The 19,959-nt window shown below is 41.4% G+C and overlaps 1 protein-coding gene across 8 annotated transcripts in view; it reads right to left on the bottom strand.

The window, feature by feature from the left end:
* The window catches only part of LOC108239490 (receptor-type tyrosine-protein phosphatase S), a 79,418-nt gene that overhangs the window by 17,663 nt on the left and 41,796 nt on the right, over positions 1–19,959 (bottom strand). For 4 of the 8 annotated variants that reach the window (XM_017422212.3, XM_037981959.1, XM_017422210.3 and 1 more), the window contains exons 6-13: positions 13,095–13,205; positions 12,503–12,514; positions 7,792–7,806; positions 6,137–6,406; positions 4,740–5,119; positions 3,312–3,513; positions 2,005–2,141; positions 1,635–1,779 (exon numbers count right to left, since the gene is read on the bottom strand). In XM_017422212.3, coding sequence (XP_017277701.1) covers positions 1,635–1,779; positions 2,005–2,141; positions 3,312–3,513; positions 4,740–5,119; positions 6,137–6,406; positions 7,792–7,806; positions 12,503–12,514; positions 13,095–13,205 — 1,272 coding nt within the window. The remainder of the gene's footprint in view (positions 1–1,634; positions 1,780–2,004; positions 2,142–3,311; positions 3,514–4,739; positions 5,120–6,136; positions 6,407–7,791; positions 7,807–12,502; positions 12,515–13,094; positions 13,206–19,959) is intronic. The other 4 variants (XM_037981960.1, XM_017422215.3, XM_017422214.3 and 1 more) reach the window with 2 other exon arrangements.

Genomic DNA, 19,959 nt, shown 5'->3' on the forward strand with positions numbered 1-19,959 from the left:
AATAAACCAGAGACAAGAATATTGACCTGAGTGGACAACTTAATTACATGCAAGGGGAATGTGCTTCAAATAGCCAATGATTATATTTTATCATCTGGCTGCAGCTGGAAATATATACAAGGATCCAGATTCCTGAATGGAAAACAGATGAGGTTTGTCTTGTTGTTTTCAGAGATTCACATCATAGCACACAGGAGGAGAGACAAATATATGCATTTCATAACAGCAGCCTTCGTGGCAGCGTAATCCTCGAGTCCTCGGGATAATGGAGTGGTGTGAGACTTTCCTCTCCTGACAAGAAAAAGGTCTTAAGTTTCACCGAGAGGAGATAAAACAAACTGAAAAAGAGCAGCCAAAATGATTTAGGAGGCAGACCGAAGGCACTAAGACGGAAAGTCGGGTTAGAGAGAATCAGAAGTGGGCCTGCATACATATACAGTGGAGAAAAATGCACACCCACACCTTCACAAATCACAGATATCACTCACCTTATATAATGTTGTATTAGCAGCCTGGCCGAGGTGCTGGAGCTCCTGCAGAGTATGGCATGTGTACGTGTGAGTGTAATAGTTACAGCTGACAGGTTCAAGTATCTATTCACTCAGCCATACAGCCACTGTTCTGTTGGCCTCAGGGGACAATCTAGATGTGCACCAAAGCTTAGCGATAACAAAGCACACCTAACCTCTCTGGGAAATGAATTCTGATGCATGAAATAGTCTGCTTATCAAGCACCCTGTTTTTTACGTTTTTATCACCTGAATGTTTCCCCCCGCTATGCTTTGCCACCTTCGATGTGCCACCCTATATTGTTTTTTTAGAGAAAAGTAAAAGAAAAAAAAAATAAACCAGTTACTTTCAGCTGAGTTATAATAAATACTTGCCAAAAAACTTACCCTGTTCCAGACACCACAGCCTGCAGAGCCTTTGCAGAACTGAAACTACTTTATTAAGTCTTTCCCTTGTACCGTTTTCTCTGTTATCTCCTTTTGTCCTCTTGAGGGCAGGTTTGACTTTATATGCCAAACTGACACCAATTCAACTGCTATTAACTATTAGTGGTTTTTGTGTGGAAGAGTAAGAGAAAAACAGACAAGGGAGAGAATCCAAGTCTGGTGTTTCAAAACAAAATATATAAAAATACAGACTGGGCAGTACCTACCTGTCAACACAACAGGCCATTCACCGTCTTGTAATGCTCCACAACACTGGCTGCAAGCCAGCAAGTGGCAGACAGTTTCAGCCCTTCAGAGATATTAAACACTGATAAAGAGCGGAAAAAGTGAAAGGAGGGTGAGGAAAAGGAAGAGTGGAGCTTCGTCTCCATTTGTCATGTTTGCCATGGCTGTGTATAGAAAGAGAGAGGCTGCACGGCAAGAGGAAGGCACGGTCAAATGTGGATGGATGGATGGATGGGAGGAGAGGATGGACGGAGTGGTTGAAACATGAGACACATGGAAAGATGCGAATTCCCACCAGGAGCTGAGGATAATGTGGCGCGTGTGTGGGTGTGAATTGAAAGGTCAAAATATTTACATAAAAAAAATTACTGCACAACAGTGAAATATGACACAATTAAAATGTGCAGGGTGTGTGCAGGTAAATTCTGTAAACTCAGCTGAGTTGAGACGTACTGGCTTGTGACGTCCTCTGCACCAGCTCGTTAGTGAAAGCCCCAATGCCTTTGTTAGACATGGCGGCCAGGGAGAAGGAGTACTCCGTGTTCGCTTTTAGACCCTCCACGGTGTAGGAGTTCCTCGGCTCGAAGCTCAGCGTCGCCTGTGACACAGAGGAGCAAAAGGTGGAGGACAGAGAGGTGAGGAGACACCAGAAGGGGGGCAACTCGATGAGTCAAAAGGTACAAGTTAAAGAAGAGCTGCAGAGAGAAAAGCAGGGGCTGAACAGCAGGGTTGATCTTTTAAATTTCCTTTCTAAAAAAAAAAAAACATCTCGTGTATCTTTGTGTTAAGAAACCCACTCGGAAGAAGAGAGAAGAGAGCTTACCACGCTGCCAAACTTGACAGGCCTGTAGAGCAGCTCATACTTGATGATCTTCTCCTTGTTGTAGACTGGTTCCCAGGTCAGCTCGATGCTGGTGTCTGTCACCTTCCCCACTTTAAACTTGCCCGGCTGGCCTGGAACTGAAAGACAAAACAAGCAGTCAGAGCTCGAGACTTTCTACCAAAATAAATAAAAATATGCATAAATAAAACATCCTCCTCAGCTATCTGGTACATTTTTGTCTTGCATCTTTTTTAGAAAAGTACCAGTTCTGTTGAAGTTGGCTTCTGTGGAAAAATTATGAACAGTTAATATTTTACCTATTGTAGACGTCGTGTTGAAGGAGCTCAGTTTGAAGAATTAAATTTAATTGCAATCACATCGGCGAGCTAACGGCTAGCCTGAGCAGAACTAAAACCAAAGGGGATCGCTGCCACATTAAAACAGCTTTGATCTAAACGATTTTATAGCAGTTCATGCAAAAGCTAACCACGGGGGACTGATTATGTGATAAAACGGGAAGAGCAAAATCGATTCCAATCGATTGCAATGCCCTTTAAAGCAGGAGACTGAGGTTCAAATGCTGTCAAGGTGATTTATTTAAATATGGAACCAGATTTAGACATTTACAAATTTTTTACTTTGAGGCCATATTTAGCCAAAAAAACTTTTGTTCAGCCAATAAATAATCATCTACAATGATCTTCAGGTACATGTCAATATAGGATCAGCATAAAGAGATTTGCAGAGATATGCATTCCTTCACACAATGCTAGACCTTTAATTTGTTAATGAAATCATCCCCTTTGTGACATAAAGTTAAAATATTTTTAATTTCTTTGTATAGTGGAAAGAAATAAGCTGACAAAGAGCCTGATGACGCAGCAGGACTTCATGCTACTCAAAAATTTAAACCTGTAGGGCCTTCAAAGATTTAAAGTTGTCATCTGTTTGTACCTTTAATCCCATAAAATCAGCCGCTTCCCAGCAGCTGTCACAGTGACACCATCAGCACTGATGAATAAGGGACACTTCTCTCTATTAATCCCTGTTTGCTTTTTGTAAAGCTCCACAGCTCTGTGATGGCTGCTAGAATTTACCCAAGCTGAGGGAGTTAGATTTTCTGACAGCTCTCGCTTTCATAGATACATTAAACTTTGCATATGCCACTTGCATATTAAACTCAGACAGTATGCTAGCGCACATCTGAAAAAAAAAAAAAAAAACTCACTTGTGCCGTGATGCATTAGAAAAACAACCATTACTTACATCCTTATAATAGAAAAACTTATGCATGCACTCTCACTCACCTCCATGCAAAACCTTGACATGAACAGGGTCTGAGAAGGGGCCGTCCCCTACAGAAGTGAAGGCCAGGACCTGGATGGTGTACGTCTCTGAGGTCACGAGGTTCTGAATAGTGGTGAGCAAACTGTCCTGGACATTGTGGATCTGCCACTCATTGATGGGCCGCGACGGATCCATGGTGTAGTACACTCGATAGCCCTTCACCTACAGAGTTCCAAAAAAAACAAGCTGCTCAGTAACAAGTTGAGTTCTCTGTCCCGGGGCCTGATTTTTTTTTTTTTTTTTGGACATCTGGGACAGAATCTCATTATTTTGTCTCCCACATAATCCCACAGTCACGCAGCCATGGTAATCCATAATACCGTGTTTTAACACAACTAGAATTTATAACAACAGAGGTCATCATCAAATTTACTTTATTCCATTTATTTAAATGCTTTACTGCGAGTTCTTTCATGTATTTGATACTAACAAGTCTTTTAAGTTAGATCAACTCAGAAGAAGATGTGATCACTGCACCGCTCCACCACAATAGATTTTAGAAACACAGATAGGTCAGAGTTTATGTAATCCCTCTGCCACGCCAACTCCCTAAACCTCCAGCTCTCCCACCTCCCCTGTTATTACTCTTTAATATCTTTAATCCCCATATGTGCTGAATTCACTCATGTTCTTTTGTGAGCCCACTGTTCAGTTAGGTAGGCTTAAAAAAGAAAACAGGCCTCATGAGGGAGTACTCTCAACTTGGAGTGGACAGTCCAATTACCCTTTCTTTATTCTTTTTGTCTGTAGAGAGCAGAAAAGGTAGGAAAAGAGTAGCAGGACAGAAATCTCTGGCAGAAAACGATCCTTGCAAAGCCCATGAACCTGCACTGCCGACCGCAGCGCCAGATGATAAACTTTGATGGCTCTTTATTGTTTTAAGTGAATGTGGCTGCAAAATGTGGTGATAAAAATCTATTTTCCAGGATGTACCCCGCCTCTCACTTGTTGACTGCAGGAGATAAGCAGCAGCTCCCTGCGACCCTGAACAGGATGAAGTGAATGCAGAAAACGAATATATGGGTGTCATTTTATGTTTCCGATTGATTTTTCTTTTATTCTCACAATGTTACTATGGAGACGGCATTTCTAAAAAAACTGAAAGACTTAAGCTTGGGGATAACAGACGTTGCGAAAAAGACTTTGCATTTGCTACTTTTGGCTGGTCATTGAATTATGCTGGCTTTAACAGTTTTGTGTTACAGCTTCAATAAGAAGAGCTTTTTATGTGGTTTGGTGCAGGGATTTACCACTCTGTAGATCTTTTTTTTTCTTTTTGACAGCAGAAAAATATCACCAACACAAATATATGAAGCGTACTTGCTTCTAAAAAAAATAATTTCTCCTGGAAAAGGATTTAAAAAAAAAAAGATCAATCCTTAACCCACCTGCCCATTGGGCTCTTCTGGCTCCTCCCAGCGAACCATCACGTTGTTCTCAGCGATAACGTGAGCAAGAACGTTTCGTGGAGGACTGGCAGGGGCTTGCTCTCCAGTGCGAGCCTCCACACGCGTGGAGGGGGGTCCCTGACCGATGCTATTGAAGGCTGACACTCGTATTTCGTACTCGGTGTTGGGGTAGAGGCCACCGATGCTGTAGCGGGTGGTGGTGATGCTGTCCACCGTCTCGTACTTGCTGTCCGGCCCTTTGGCTCGGTACTGGATGATGTAGTAGGAGACGGGGTCGGGATTGCCTGAGTCCCAGGTGATGGTGATACTGGTGGCTGTGGTCTCCGTGACGATGGGCGTCCCAGGAGGCTTTGGTAAAGCTGCAGATTACAAAGGCAGCAGATAAACTGGATTAGACTGTTGATTATGAACTATTCAGCTGGTTTTAGTCCATGCTATTTATCATATAATTATCTTCTCATTGTGTCTGCATTACTGCTTTGGGCATTTTTATGGAATTTGTTTGACATATTGTTTTTATTGCCTGAAGGCAAAAGTGTTTTGTTGTGGTTGTTATAAAATTAGGAGGTTAAACTCACAAATTTGATCTCAGCCACCATTATAGAACATGTCCTCTTATCTTTTGTATTTTACTCTGTTATTTTCTTTAACACAGTCTCTTCTGTCCTACGCTGTCACAGTAGCGCCTTCTAATGACGAGAAGTAACAACAGCAACAGAACAGAACAGAAAATGCACGTTTTTCCCCGTGTCTGTGTTTGTCTGTCGTGTTAACAAACCATCTAATGAACCACTAAATGGAGATTAAAGATCCTCTCAGAAAGTAATCACTGGAGGTACATCTACAACTGATTAACTTTTAGAGTTGACCGCATTGAAGATGGCTGCCACAGCTAAGCAACCTTAGAAAAGACGGCAATACCTGTGACCCAGCCTATTTTACAGATATTACAGTAAAAATCAGAGGGGTGGAAGCTGAGAGTCATTCTCAACACATACTCACAGAGCTAACACATCTTGCATGAGATGGCGCATAATGTTGTTTACAAAGTTTGACTAAGAACTACCAAGCACCATTATGCTTTTGCAAAATCTTTCCAGAGAGACAGTGGCAAAAACAACATCTTTGTACAAACTGCTTTTTTCTATGAAGGGTGGCTCATTTTCCGAATAAAAAAAAAATTTAGAAATAAATGGCACTTGTTCTGAACATAATGATGAAAATGGATACCTTTTAAATTTAATGTTGACATATTTTAAATTTAGAAGTCTCCATTTGTGTGTGTGATTTTAAGAGTGAAACTTTTACACTTTCTCCTAAACAGCAGAAATGAAAAAAAGTAATCAGAGGAGTCTAAGGATCTGTGGGGCTCTTACTCTTGACTAAGACCTGAGCAGAGGCCTCAATGATCCCCAGGCTACTCATGGCCACACAGGTGTAGTTTGCGGATTCCCGGACGCTGTTTAGCTCCAGCACGTTCCGTCCGATGGGCATTTCGTCCTCTGGGGTCAGGTCCTCGTTGCCCAGCATCCACTTGACGTAAGGCATGGGTGAGCCCACGGCCACGCAGGTGATGTTGACGCTCCCCCCAGGCATGATCTCATGACTGGAGGGTAAGATAGAGAAACGAGGGGGCACACGGCGCACTGGGAAAGGAGGAAGAGAGTTGGGGTAAGAAGGAAAAGGGGGAGTGGGGGACGGGGTTGAAGGTGTGAGGCAGAGGAGAGGAAAAGTGGGGAAGGGAGCAAAGAGAAGAAAGGAGGAGTGGGGGGGGGAGGGAGGGCAGAGAAGGGAGGGAATGAGAGAGAAAGAGCAAAGCAGAAAAGCAAGAGAAGAAAGAGAGAGATTTAGAAAGAGAGAGAAAATGAGGGCAAGAAAGATAAAAAGGAAGAAAAAGAAAGAGAGAGGAGAAGTAACAGGAAGGGGGAGAATGAACTTCAGGGATTTACAGAAAATTACAAAGGGATATTTCAAGTTTAGTCCCAATTACTTTATGGTACTGATGACTTCAACAAAAAGACACAAATCTTGTGTTAAGCTCAACCACTCAGAGTGAGCCGCCTACTCAAAATAATATAGTGACAAACTCTTGAGTATCATTTCAACCAGGACATGACACCTATAGTCAGTTTCTCTCAATTTAGACAAAAAAATAAGAATTTGTGATGAATTTTTTTGTTTACTAAAGCTGCATTGTAACTTTTCAACCCCCTCCTCCTTTCTATGCATGCTAAACTCTACCATTGAACTTCACATCATTGAGGTTTCTGTGCCTTGAGGTGCTTGCAAAGTAGCTTTTTTTAGAGTGAGCGTATGCATCACGGGGGCCGATCAATAGGCCCCGCATGCTATTTGTGTCCCCGTGCGAAGAACAAGCAAAGTAGCAAGTTATATCCAATGCCGCTGCATATGTCAGAGCTCGCTCAGCTACATATTAGAGGAGGAGGAGGAGGAGGAGGTGGTGGTGGCGTGGGGGTCCGGGGTGCATTGAGAGACTGAACTCATAGGTCACTTGCATGCCTGGGCGACTCAAGAGGGAGAAAAATGGTGGAGAAACACAAAGAAGAGAACGAAGAACTGAAGACTTAGAGAGGGAAGCAAAGAGGAGCGAAACGAGGAGAAGTGACACGGAAGAAAACAGGAAGAGCGAAAAGAAGTAGAAATCCAGAGAGAGAGAGACAGATAGGCAGACAGACAGACAGACAGACAGAGAGCAGGAGGCAGCTCTGCGTCTCTTCCAAGACAATGACAGGCAATGTAGCAAAGGACAGCCACATTGTACAACAAGATACTGTACAATACATAGGATTCATAACTAATACAGGTGTGTAGTCAAATGAGTTGGAAATGTGGACAGGAAGTGGATCAACGGGTTTCGAAAAAAGGTGTTGTGGCAATTACAGAGTGATCATTGGACACACTGAAGAAAAACACTAAGACAGCATGGGAGAGGCAAAACGGGAAAGTGCGAGCAAAAAGAGAGATATGCGAGGTAGTATGTGCATGTTTATAAGTTAATAAACTTATGTACATGAGTCTGTCGCTCCTACACATCAGGGCGCGGACAGAATGAAAAGGGAGAAGAAGAAGAAGAAGAAGAGAGACAGAGGTGGGGAGGAAAGGAGGGGAAGAGACAGGGAAATGGAGATAAAGAGAGGATTAGAAGTGGGTTGCAGAGGGGGGAGGAGGGAAAAAGGGGGGAAGAAAGAGGAGCGAGGAAGAAGAAAACACATGGATCTATTTAAAAACACGGCTATATACCAGAGTCAGGCCCATTCAGAAAGTAGATGCTTCAAACGTAAGAGAAGAAAGGAAGAAGAGAGAAAAAAAAACGAAAAGAAGAGATACAGAGAAAAAGAAGAAGAGGATACCCAAGGGTCACAACACAGGAAACAGAAAGAGACAGAGAGAGGAACGGACAAACGTCTCCGGATGAGAGGAGGAGAATGAAAGGGAAGGCAGACAAAGAGCAGAAACACTGTTGAGAAACTCAATACTACAAAGCTTAAATGTGTCAGAAAAAACAGGACTGAGAAAACAACAAAATGTCCAGAAACTAGACAAAAAAAAGGGCTAAAAATGAAATACTAAAATAAAGATTTAAAATACTACAGCAGAAAACAAGAGAGTCTGAGCTAATTATGGCTGGTAAATCCAGCAAACTACAAAGTAGTGTGTAAAATAAAAAATTGAAATAAAGAAATACTGGTAAACTTGGTGTATAACCTCCAGTCTTTAATGTGTAACATCATTACATGGGATCTTCATGGGCCACATCCCCCCTACTCAAAGAATCTAGAGACAATTGGGTAAAAGTTAACAGTTTGTTCATGATTTGTACAAACTAAGAATCAATAGTTGCCATGATGGCACTAACATTTCATTAAAAAAAAGACGCTCCAAGCATTTGGAACACTTGTTAAAATATTACCAAATAAATTAAAAAAAAAAAAAAAAAATACCCAGAATTGGATGCAGAAGTTGAAGAGAAAAAAGAGACAAAGAGACAGAAACAGATCTGTTAGAAAACAGACATGATTGAGCAGGCGTCTCCTCATCTGAGCATGCTGGAGACACACAGGCAGGCACACAGCCCACATGCATAAGACAAAGCAGATGCAATACAGCATGACAACATCTTTGTTATTATTTTTACCAAAAATTAAAAAAAAAGAAAAGAAAGAAAATTAGCAAAATATACAAATAAAAATCAGTTTGTTAAGCGCAACATGGGTTAATTTGGCAATGTGAGTAACAAAATGAAGATGACTCGGGATGAATTGAATCTGAAGCATGAACTCGGCTTTAAAGCATCTATAAAAAAACAAAAAAAACAATATATATCAGTCAGGACCAGAGACTGAAGACTGAGGAATCAATCGTACTGACACAGGTGAGTGCTTCTGAATAAATGGAGCTCATAACAAGAGATAATCCCTCACATGCTCTCAGAGCCTCCAGCTTTAAGTTAATCGAGCCGGGCTCTTGATTCGCCTCCATTTTCTATACAGTTTGAGCTTCAGACCTTCAATCTTTATTAGAGGAACTATCATTAGTCCTGTCCTCTGCTGGGAGTCTGCTGGGCTACGGGGGCCGGGGAGAACTCGGCCCGGCCGTGAGGATTACCGCTGATCACCGCACACCTATATGGCTGACATTTACTCAGCACCATCCTGTCTGTCTCAAGGACACTTTCATTAACCACTGTAATAAGAGGGAATCATTAAGATCCCCTCAATATCTAAAAAGGAGAATGGATATGATTAGTTTTAAATGTCAGTCAATACAGATGCTTTGGGTTGCAGGTGGAAACAGAAACAGGAGGACAAAACATCTAAAACATCACAGTAAAGTGGAGGAAAAAGTATTCAGATTCCTTGGGTAAAAGTAGAAATTATCATAAAATTAAACAAATACAAGTAAAAGTTCATTTACTCAAGTAAAATTATGTAGTTTTCTTAGAAAGATATTCTTACTGAGATAAAGTCTTTCTAATTTGCTGAGCTCGCAAAGGAAATATTAAACCGGTTATTTTTTATTTCTTATAAAAAGCTATATTTGTAATAAAAAAGTTATATTTGTAAAAGTTTTAAAAATATGAACAAATTCTGTTCACAAACTCCATCCAGGATGTTGTGAAAAGTCGAAAGAAAACAACGATTTCAATTTAATCATTGATTTTTGCTTTTAATGGCGTTCAAAAAAAATGAAAGGCTACCAGAACATGGTAAAAGTTCTGTAGATTAAAGAGAGAAAAGCTCTACCTGATAAAACATCTCAAATCTAAGCACACCTCCTCCAGTACAAAACTGAGAAGGTGTGTGCTACTCTGTCACAGATTGTGTGGGTGAGTAAATAAACAATCTAAAATTAACATTTTCTCATTTAAAACTGCAGTCAGCTTGAGGATTCCATCATCTAAAAAAAAAAATAAATAAATAAATTTCCAGATTTAGAGGCACTGGAGAAATCTTGGTGCTGAAAATGAACACTTCAGGCCTCGAGGCAACACTGATTTAAAAACAGATTCGATGCTGCTGATGAAGATAACAGCGTGAACTAGGCAGGAAATTTAGAAGAAAAATGATGAAACGTTCTCTTTTTTTTGAAAATGTATTGGGGGTGGTGGTGGGGAATCATAAACACTGTTTCCCGTCTAGAAGATGGTCCATTTGCCTCATTATTGGAACACAGATAAAAAAAACTAGCATTTACGACAGTTTGGCCAAGCGCTGCACATTGTAGCAGCAGTAAGAGCCGATAAGACCCCCTTTCACACAGGACGACGACCCTGCCATGACATAAAAAATTCAACAGAACATGGATGGTCTTTGCACGGACTCAGCGAGGTCTTCAGGTGTGTATTAAGAACACAGTGGACTCCTCTTTACACGTAACAGAGCGTGATAAGTTATGGAGGGTTTACACAAAAATTCTGCTGCCGGGTCGTGGTGGCAGCATATCAGGGTCCTTAGTGGAGCATGGTGGCAGTGTATCCATGATGTGGAGCTTGTGTGCACCGGTGTGGCAGTGTATCCATGATGTGGAGCTTGTGTGCACCGGTGTGGCTTTGTCGTTGAGTATCTGAAGCCGGACTGGCCTTTCTGGCCTCATTCTTAGGATCATGATTGTGACAAGGTCATAAAAACAACCTACAGCAGGCATCATTACCCTTTGCGGTAGCATTGTGCTGGCATGCCGCAATCTTCTAGCACGTAGCTGCATCCTGATGCGGTCTGACAAGAGCCATGCCAGGGCGGGACCCGAGGTGTAGAGCGGTCTTAGGTGTAAGGCAATGTTGTTGTGAAAACTTGCTGCTCAGGAGAGCGTTTACCACCGAGGAGAGTTTTCCAAATTTGCTGAAAGCAGCTCCACACTAATAAGTGGGGAGCATAGCAGGGGTCGTCACCCAGCGAGAAGGAGGCCTTAAGGTGGCGTCTCACTAAGCTGCTACTGTTAGAGACTAGCTGGCAACTCAAACTTGACTCAGTATGGTGAGAAAATATGCATAAGTTCTGCTGCAGACTCACAGAAGTCTGAGTGTTTGCAACCAAGCGTCCAACTTATTTTTCCTTATAAGTTACTTGTCTGTATTCTCTGCCATGCACATTATTTTGACGCCCACCTCATAGCCACCCACACATTTAGGATTTAATCCACCGGAGTACACATTGGAAATGACGATAGGAAACTTTGGACCAGTGTTTTAAATAGTTATTTATTATCGGCATGGTGTTTAGAGCTGGACCTGTTTTCTTTAAGAGGAGAGCTGGTGTCAAAATACAGCTCCTACTCTCTTGAGACACGCTGTTCAAAATTCAAGCGACAAGACCGCGAGCCTCTGCAACTCAAGCGAGGAAAATAAAAAAAAAACCCATGAGTGTTTTGAGACACTCTGGAGACTCCCCTTGTGAATGCTGTTCGCCAACTGATCGGAGCTCCGTGAGATAGAACCTTTAGCAAGTCATATTTCAAGTACTTGAGCAAAAATCCATGTCTGGGAATGAGATTATTTCCTTGCCCATCTTGAGCTTATGGCATGAATTCATCCAAATTCTGACGACCCAAATAAAACTTCGGAACAAAGCAGTATGTAGGAACTTCACTGCAGGTGCAACATTTCCAACCAGTGCCACAGCTGGAGCAGATGTGATGACATGGGAGAAGAGGCAAACAAACAAAAGGGAAGACAACAAGAAAAACAACACCAAAAAAAAAACTGTTGCAAGACTTGAAAAGACAGCGAGTTCAATAATATCACAATCCGAGCATATCGATAAGCGCAAACACACACTGTGCCATGCTGCTGTCAGTCCGTCAGTCAACAGACATGCTCCTTTCTCTTTTCCTCTCACTCCTTCCATGCAAACATTGCCTCTTTTTAATCTTCCAATTCTTGGGTCTCCATGACAACAAGATCATACCATGCAGAAAACATTGATCGGGGAGTGAAGGCAATATCAAGGGTTCTGCACACAAGGCCTCACAATGCAGTCAATGCACTCTGCTGCGTAGGCAGACCGCTTCGTCATCGCAGCAGCTCTGCTCGCTTCGCTTTTGGATACACTTTTTAATTGTTCCGCTCTAAAGCCACTCCGTTGGTTTATCCTTTTTTTTTTTTTTTCAAAAATAAATAAATAAATAAATGAAAATAAAAATAAAACTCCTGTTTCCTGGCGTTTCAATAAGTGTCGCTTTCTGAAACAAAAGGAGTAACAAAAGAAAAGAAAGAGCGCACCAACCTTCTCGAAGCTCTGAGGGATGGAAGGGGGTTGATGCAGAACACAATGACGTGAGGGGGGGGGGGGGAAGAAGAGAGAACGAGGAAACACAGAGAGAATAAAAACGGCCAGCGCAAAGCCACTCGCTCCAATGCACCACTCCCGCGCGCTCGCTCCCACACACGCACACACGATTCTTATATGCCACTTTAATGTGAAAACTAAAGGAACAAATCTGAACGTTGGGTGTGGCGTTACAGCCAGTAAGATACCAACATCCGGGGCCAATTCATCAATAAAATCAAAGCTTTTTCTTTCGATCTGCCTTCAGTACAGAAACCACTTCAGTGGTAAGATCAGTGATGTTCCCATGCAGTTAAACCAAGGTGTGAGCTCACTGTGACTCTCCAGATCACACCAGGGTTTAAGGTGGAATGTGCTTGTGGGAAATACCAAACAACAGGGTCAACATGTATTATAGACAATGGATGGGTTAGTAAAACTTGTTTAAGAGCACATTGAAAAGACGTAGCTTCATTAATTAGAGCAGCCTAGTAGCAGATTTTTCGACATTTGTGTGTGTGTGTGCGTGTGTTTTGCGTTCCCGTCCTACCTCTGACGTATAGGTTTGCAGGAGAGGAGTAGCGCACGCCCTGAGAGTTGGTGGCCACGCACTCATACTTCCCCTGGTCCGTCTCCTCGCTGTTCTCGATCTGCAGCGCTCCTGCGAGAGGATGAGAGAATGTTTACTTGTGGAAAACGCTTCTTTTTTCCATCCTGAGATATCCGTCTTTGTCTGCGCTCCTGTTCCAGTTTGACCCTTGGGTATCTTCTTGCTTGTTACTTCAACAACCAATGAAGTCGGCTCGGTTTGTTATTTCTGCGAGGCACGATCTGAACGGGTTGCACTCTTCCATATCAGAGGATGTATTTTTTTTTTATTTCTTTTAGAGAGTATTGTATATTTTTTTACACAACCCAACTCTTTCCTTTTCTCTTCCTCTGAGCAAATAACATGCTCGAGGTTGAAAGGTTCTTTTGAAAAAGTTGGCAAGTCAAAAACAACTGACTTTTTTGTAAACTCGGATGACACTCTTAGTCGTGTACCTCTGTAGCAGCTAGTGAATCCTCTCCTGCTGCCATGAAAAAAAAAGCCTTTCGCTATCTTGGCAGTAAACTGACAGCAGCTTTGCCCCGAGGCAACAACCCAATGACGCTCTTTAGCTTTTTACTTCCTCCGTTTTTATCCTCCCACCTAAAACCCGCCGTGATAAACAGTGTCTCCCTAAACGTGCTCTATAATTACACCCTGCACTCATCAGGTACTCCTCAGCTCAAAGGGTGCTATTCTCACGCATAAGTCTGTTTCCTTTTTTTATTTTATGTTTGTGCTAACGGCCTTTTGAATAACCAGCAAAGACATTTAAAAAACTTTTTTTTTTTTCATTTATTCTGTCTGTTCTGTCACATCCATGTTATTGTAAAGTGACTTTGACATGAAGCCTGAGGAGGGGGCCACAGAAACACTCACTCACTCACCCTGAAAGGCAGAAAAATCCAAAATGTATACAACATACACACATCTTTATACTGTACACACACGTGTGTTTGATGAATAGGCCTGTGCACACATCAACGCACACACAGAGCGCTGCAATGTTTTCTTTTAAATTAGATTGTCTAAGAGTGATAAAAGGCGTCTGGCTTGTAAGAGACATAAAATACTATTTAATGTCTGTCAAACTGTGGTTTCTTTGGTATTTTTTTAATAGATTTAACTAAAGGAGATGGGAACAAATTGTGTCTTTGTGACAGACTGCATAAAACAAAGTGCCTAAAAATGCCATTTAAAAATGATTTTGGGCTAAACTGTCTCTTGTGTGTCAACACGACTCGTTCATCCATTGAGGTTTGGAGCCTTTTTATGCTTTAAGTCCTGGTTAGAGTTACTGTATGTGGCTTCGCAAACACACATTCTTCCTAAAAATGGTCAAGTGCTGGACTGAAAATAACTGAAAACGTAGCCAAAGTCCAAAGACAAGACCTTTAGAAAGATCCGTAAAGATTACTCTTTAAGATATTACAAGAAACTCTGTCAACTTGGGCTAAAAATATAAAGAATTGAAACTAGCACTACTTTAAGAAATATATATCACCCACCTTTTGTATGCAAAAGTTTTAAGTGAAGATCTCATGTAATCTGTTAGCACTCAGGGTATGTGTTGGGGATGATTCCCAGCTACTACCACACCGGATTTTACCTCAATATCTGTAAAAATGACAGAGTTACAGCCATATGTTTGTTTGCTAAAGTTGATTAGCTGTGGCTGAATCAAGTTGACTTCAAAAGTTATTCAGTTGTGGATGTGCATATCTGAGAGTTTCATTAAAATCTGTCCCCTGCTTCAGGAGACATTTTTCTGACAGACAAACACACATTACATGGTTACATGACTGCCTGCCTGCCTCACGTAATTTACAATTAAAATAGAATTTCAAAGTTGTTATCTCTGTCAAACAGCAGTCGCATGGAAAAAGACTACTTACTCTGAATTATGGTCACACATTTTACTCAGAAAAGAAGTTTAAGTGAATACTCAGCTCATCCTAAATAAATTCTATAATTTAGTAGACGTTTAAATTCAGTTCCAGCCATGAGAGTCAAACACTACAGCTTTAAAACTAACAATCTTTCAAACCACAAAAGCAGCCAAAATTTATGATATTATCAGTGGGAAATTATCTGTATTATGGGTACTACAGTAACAATTGTGGGGTTATTTCTTGCTATTTTTTCTTCTCAAAGCTGCAATCAGTCGCTGTTTAACTCATGCTTCTTTTTTTTAAGAGTTAAAACCAGAAATGGCAGTGCTTAGGATTCAGATGAACTGATAAATAACTGACTGCTGAGCTTTCCTTCTTGGCTCTTTTATGTTAAACTCACTTTACACGCAGAAGTTGAAATTTCCAATTCGGAAATTAAATCTGTCAAAACATAAATAGATGAAAAATACGATGTGCTTAAACTCTGAGGCAGACCAAAGCAGAACGTGAGAAAGAAAGCTTTAAAGGTGTTTTTATTCTAAAAAGGTAATGTTTGTGCACCTCTCTGACTTTTATCGCCGTCTTTTCTCAGTGATCTGTATGAGCTTCAGGTGTGTGTTACATTTAAAACATCACCTCAGATATTTCTCCTCCAGCCAAAGTTAAAACGTCCATTCATGGTTTCTATGTCCACTTTGGCAAACCAGCTGGGACCTTGCAGACTCGCACACTGTTCTATTCATGCGCCGCCTCAGCTCAGCTGCAGGAAGCTTCCCGTGCGCGGTCATGTAATCGGTCTACAGCTTTTGTACTTTTTCCAGTGCAGAGAAGTGAACGGTGGCGAGCGTTAATGCTGTGGTTCTGCTTTTTATGCGATGGGGGTTTTATTTCCCTCTGAAATGGCAGATTTTAATAAATGGTTTACAGGAACAAACCTGATTTAAACGGCAATTTGCTCTGATGGGCAGCACATTTTTACACGATCCAAACAGCAGGGGATACATATCCTGTGTTCAGGGGATCTGAGCGGAGACGGCTGAGGTGCTGCAGTCAGGATAAACCCCGGGAGCTCAGGTTTCATTCAAGTCTTTTCCCTCCCCTGCTTAAACTAATTCAAAAGCCGGCCAGCCAGTCACACTCGCGATCAGAGGTTCCAGATTAACACGAACCTACAGATTTATCGGACTGTGCCGGGCTAAGTGAGTGCCATCAGGAATGCTGCAGAAAACAGTTTTGCAAATGAAAATGAAATATGAAGGGCTTTGGCACGTGCTGCTACAGAGCAGCAAAGCTAATCGCTAATTCAGAGAATTTGTGCCCTGTCATGAACCTTTTTATGTTCTCCTTTTTATTAAAAAATCTAAAATGTTATGCCCTCTGCAGAGTGACAGGTTTCTGCCACTATAAATCATTTTTAAGGGCTTGTGATAAATTAAGAAATCACAGTATTGTGGTAACACTAAAACCTACTGATTGGCAATTTTGGTCCGTCAAAGTGTGCGCAATTTGGACGGTAACACATGCACAGACTCTGCAGCTGAACAGCTACTGGAATATGTTTAAACATCACAGTTTCCGACGTTTAAAAGAAGGAAGGTTTAACTTGTTACTCTCAGCTGCAGTCCAAATGTGTGTTTTGTGCATCTGAGGGTGTTTAGTGAGCTGAGACTGTCATCCATCTGCTCCTGTCTTCTGCAGCTACATGAAAGGAAAACACCTTCCCTCCTCTGTCTCCCTATGTTTCTTCTCTCATGATCCAGTGGAACACAGAAGAGTTAGGAGAGGAGGCAAAAGAAAATAAGAAAAGAGGAATAAAGTAACCTCCGTGTAAGCCAAATCTGTTCTCCAGAAAGTGGCAAACGCAGGATGAGAAGCGAGAGGACGAGATGAAGCGGAGGAGAGGTACGACTGGACAGGTGGATCTGTACAAACAAGAGCTCGCCTGACAGCTGGAAGCAGCTCGTATGGCTAACCATCAGTACAACTTTGAAACTGGCAAACGAAATCTCCTCTTTCTCTCTGTCTTTTTCTTATTTATTTAATGCGAAACTTGTCATTACCATACATGGAGAGAAAAAAAAACGGTACATCTTCACACTCAGAGGTCAGCAGGCTCATAAACAAACAGCACAGAGATAAAGTTGGAAGTAAACCAGCTCCGGGGCTGTCAGTGAGGGGGAGCGGAGCGAAAAGGTGCAAACAGGGAAAGTAAAAAGGGCAGACGAGACGAGCGAGAACAGTTTGTTAGAGAGTCTGGAAGCTGCTGACAGACTCAGAATGAGATGTGACTAAAGTAAACTGAGCTGCTGTGAAATCCTGCATGGTATATTATGTCTGCTGGCCTGAGAGCTTTAGCTAATCAGATGACAGGAGATACGGCTAACCTGATAGCTTTTCCAGAACATATAGGTCAATGAACCGCCCCCTCCCCTTCTACATGCACAAGGTGAGAAGTTAATTTACCTGAAAGCTGGACATCAGCACCAACAGCTAAAACAGACTGGCAGTAGTTTTAGGGATAGCCAAGTGAAAAAGGCAGACAAAATATTACCTAATTAATTTACCAAAGAAATTTATTATTTATGTGAGTGGGAGCTAAACATAATAGATTACCGGTAGATTTGAGTTGACAATCAGGTCCAACAAAGCAGACCTTTAAAGAATCATATTTGTGGAAGTATTGCCCCTCAGACTTGGCAACTTTTCTATTTTTTAAGCATCAACAAATATTTTAACAAATTCAACAAACACATTCTTTATAAATGGAGGCTACTTTTCCCCAGGAGCTTCTCTTCAGCAAAAACTCCTCCAAATCAATAGGCTACAAGGTTGCAAAGGAACACAGTGTATTTTTTTTCTTCTTTTTGGTGGACAAATGTTCAAAAGTCCACTATTTCTGCAAAACGTCCACTCTTTCTGCAAAAGAGCACATGCACAGGCCAGATATTTGTTCAGAAATCTTACGTGAACAAATGAGTTTGAAAATGTGAAGCGTTATGGCCGCAGGAAGGAAAACATCAATTCAGATTGTACAGGACAGAGGGGGCCGTAATCATGATTTGTGTGAATCGGTGCTTATGTCATTTGAAATGAACCAATACAATCTAATAGAAAAATTGCCCAATTATGTGACTGTGAACTACAGAAAAATGAGCCACGTAGCAAAACAAACACAAAAATCCATTAAAAACAATAGCTAAAGAGATGAAAACATTGACCTTTAACTTATAAAAAAGTTCTAAAAGTAAATAAAGGGAGCCATTATTGTTCTGAAACCCAACAATAACCTTGAGCTGAGGCCACAAAATATTTAGCAAATATTTCCAGAAATGTTAGATTGCAAAAATGACAAAAACTCCCTGATCCTGACTTATTTGGTGGTTATACTGTGTGCTTCTAGTTACCCGTTTTTTGCTTCAAAACAATATAATTTGATATTTTTCTGTTCATTTTAATAATTCATTCTAATAATAATAATATTTAATTTTCTGTTGAGATCCCCTGCTAACAAACAGATTGTCAAACAAGAGCTCAGCACCCAAAACGAGCAACCTCCCCTCCAAAAAGAAGATAACTGTTACCGTAACCTTTGATTAGATCACAGTTCTTAATGAAAACAAGCCCGTCCCTCATCCGGTAATCAGCCCTCGGGTCCATACTGCACGCCATATGTTAGAATGCGGGGGGACTACGATTTCTGCTGAGTGCTTTTGGAAAACTCCAGCTCTTATAGTCCCAAATGTCAGGGACAGACAGATAGCTCGTCATGGTTCTCCTCACGCACGTCTAAACTGATGCAGCAGATGGCATGGAAAAATAAATGGACGCCTGCTTGTAGTATAAAGATGTCAGGAAAAGTTCAGCTCAACACTGCACCATATGTTACTGTCCCCAGGAACGGATGAAGTGTGTGTGTGCGCGCGTGCAGGTATCAGATGTGTAAACACAGTGTTGATAGCAATGGACAGCTACCTGCAGGAGGAAACCCCCCACAGATGATGGATACTTTAGGGCTGTGAGATGTCTGAGAGCCCTCTTTTGTGAGATGTGAGCGTGGTCACTCTTTGTATCATTTTTCTTCTTGACCCTTGAGGGGCAGAAAAGCACTGAAAAAAACCCAACAGTGGCAGAAAAAAAAAAAGAGGACGATTGTGGCCCAAAGCAGACTGTAGTCCACTCCATAAAAAAAAAAATCATTTGCCTCAAATAATAGTTCCTCCCCCCCAAAAAATGTAAATTTAATTACTTAGCTTGTTGTGGATTGTATCGTTCTGTGTGTTTTTCAACCGTTTTGACCCTTTTAAATGAAATTTAAATTGTTTTTTTGGTGATTTTTTTTTAAAACTTCTTTGCAGTATTCAGGCTGGACAGGTCAGCACCTGCGGTTTCGTCATATCCCCCTGTCGGCAGTGATCGGAAACTCCTACAGCGTCTCATCGGGGCAGAAATAAATCCATCCCGTGGACACATTCTGCTGGTTTCAGCTCGCTGAAACGTCCACAACTAAACGCTAGAGGTCACAAGAGCTTATCGGCCGCAGGATTCACGTGCAGCAGAACCTGCTGAGTCCAACGGTGGAGACTTTCTGTTCAAAAAAATCCATTCGTGAGATTAAAATTAGACGAGAAATTATCAGTCAAGCAGCTTGGAGCAAAGGACTGGGCATGAACAGACCGCAAAACACGAAAGACAGAAGGGAGATACAGCCGGACGTTTTCTCCAACATGGTGGCCTATTTTCCATATCTATATCTATAACTACACTTAGATCACCCACAGGTGGATCTTATTTAAGCAGATATCTGGCTTCTAAATGTAAGGGTTGGGGGTTTAAGGTGAGAGGGGTGAATATATATATGTATATATATATATATATATATATATATATATATATATATATATATATATATATATATATATATATATATCACATGC

Source organism: Kryptolebias marmoratus, linkage group LG20 (genome assembly GCF_001649575.2).
Source record: "Kryptolebias marmoratus isolate JLee-2015 linkage group LG20, ASM164957v2, whole genome shotgun sequence".
Lineage (NCBI taxonomy): Eukaryota > Metazoa > Chordata > Actinopteri > Cyprinodontiformes > Rivulidae > Kryptolebias > Kryptolebias marmoratus.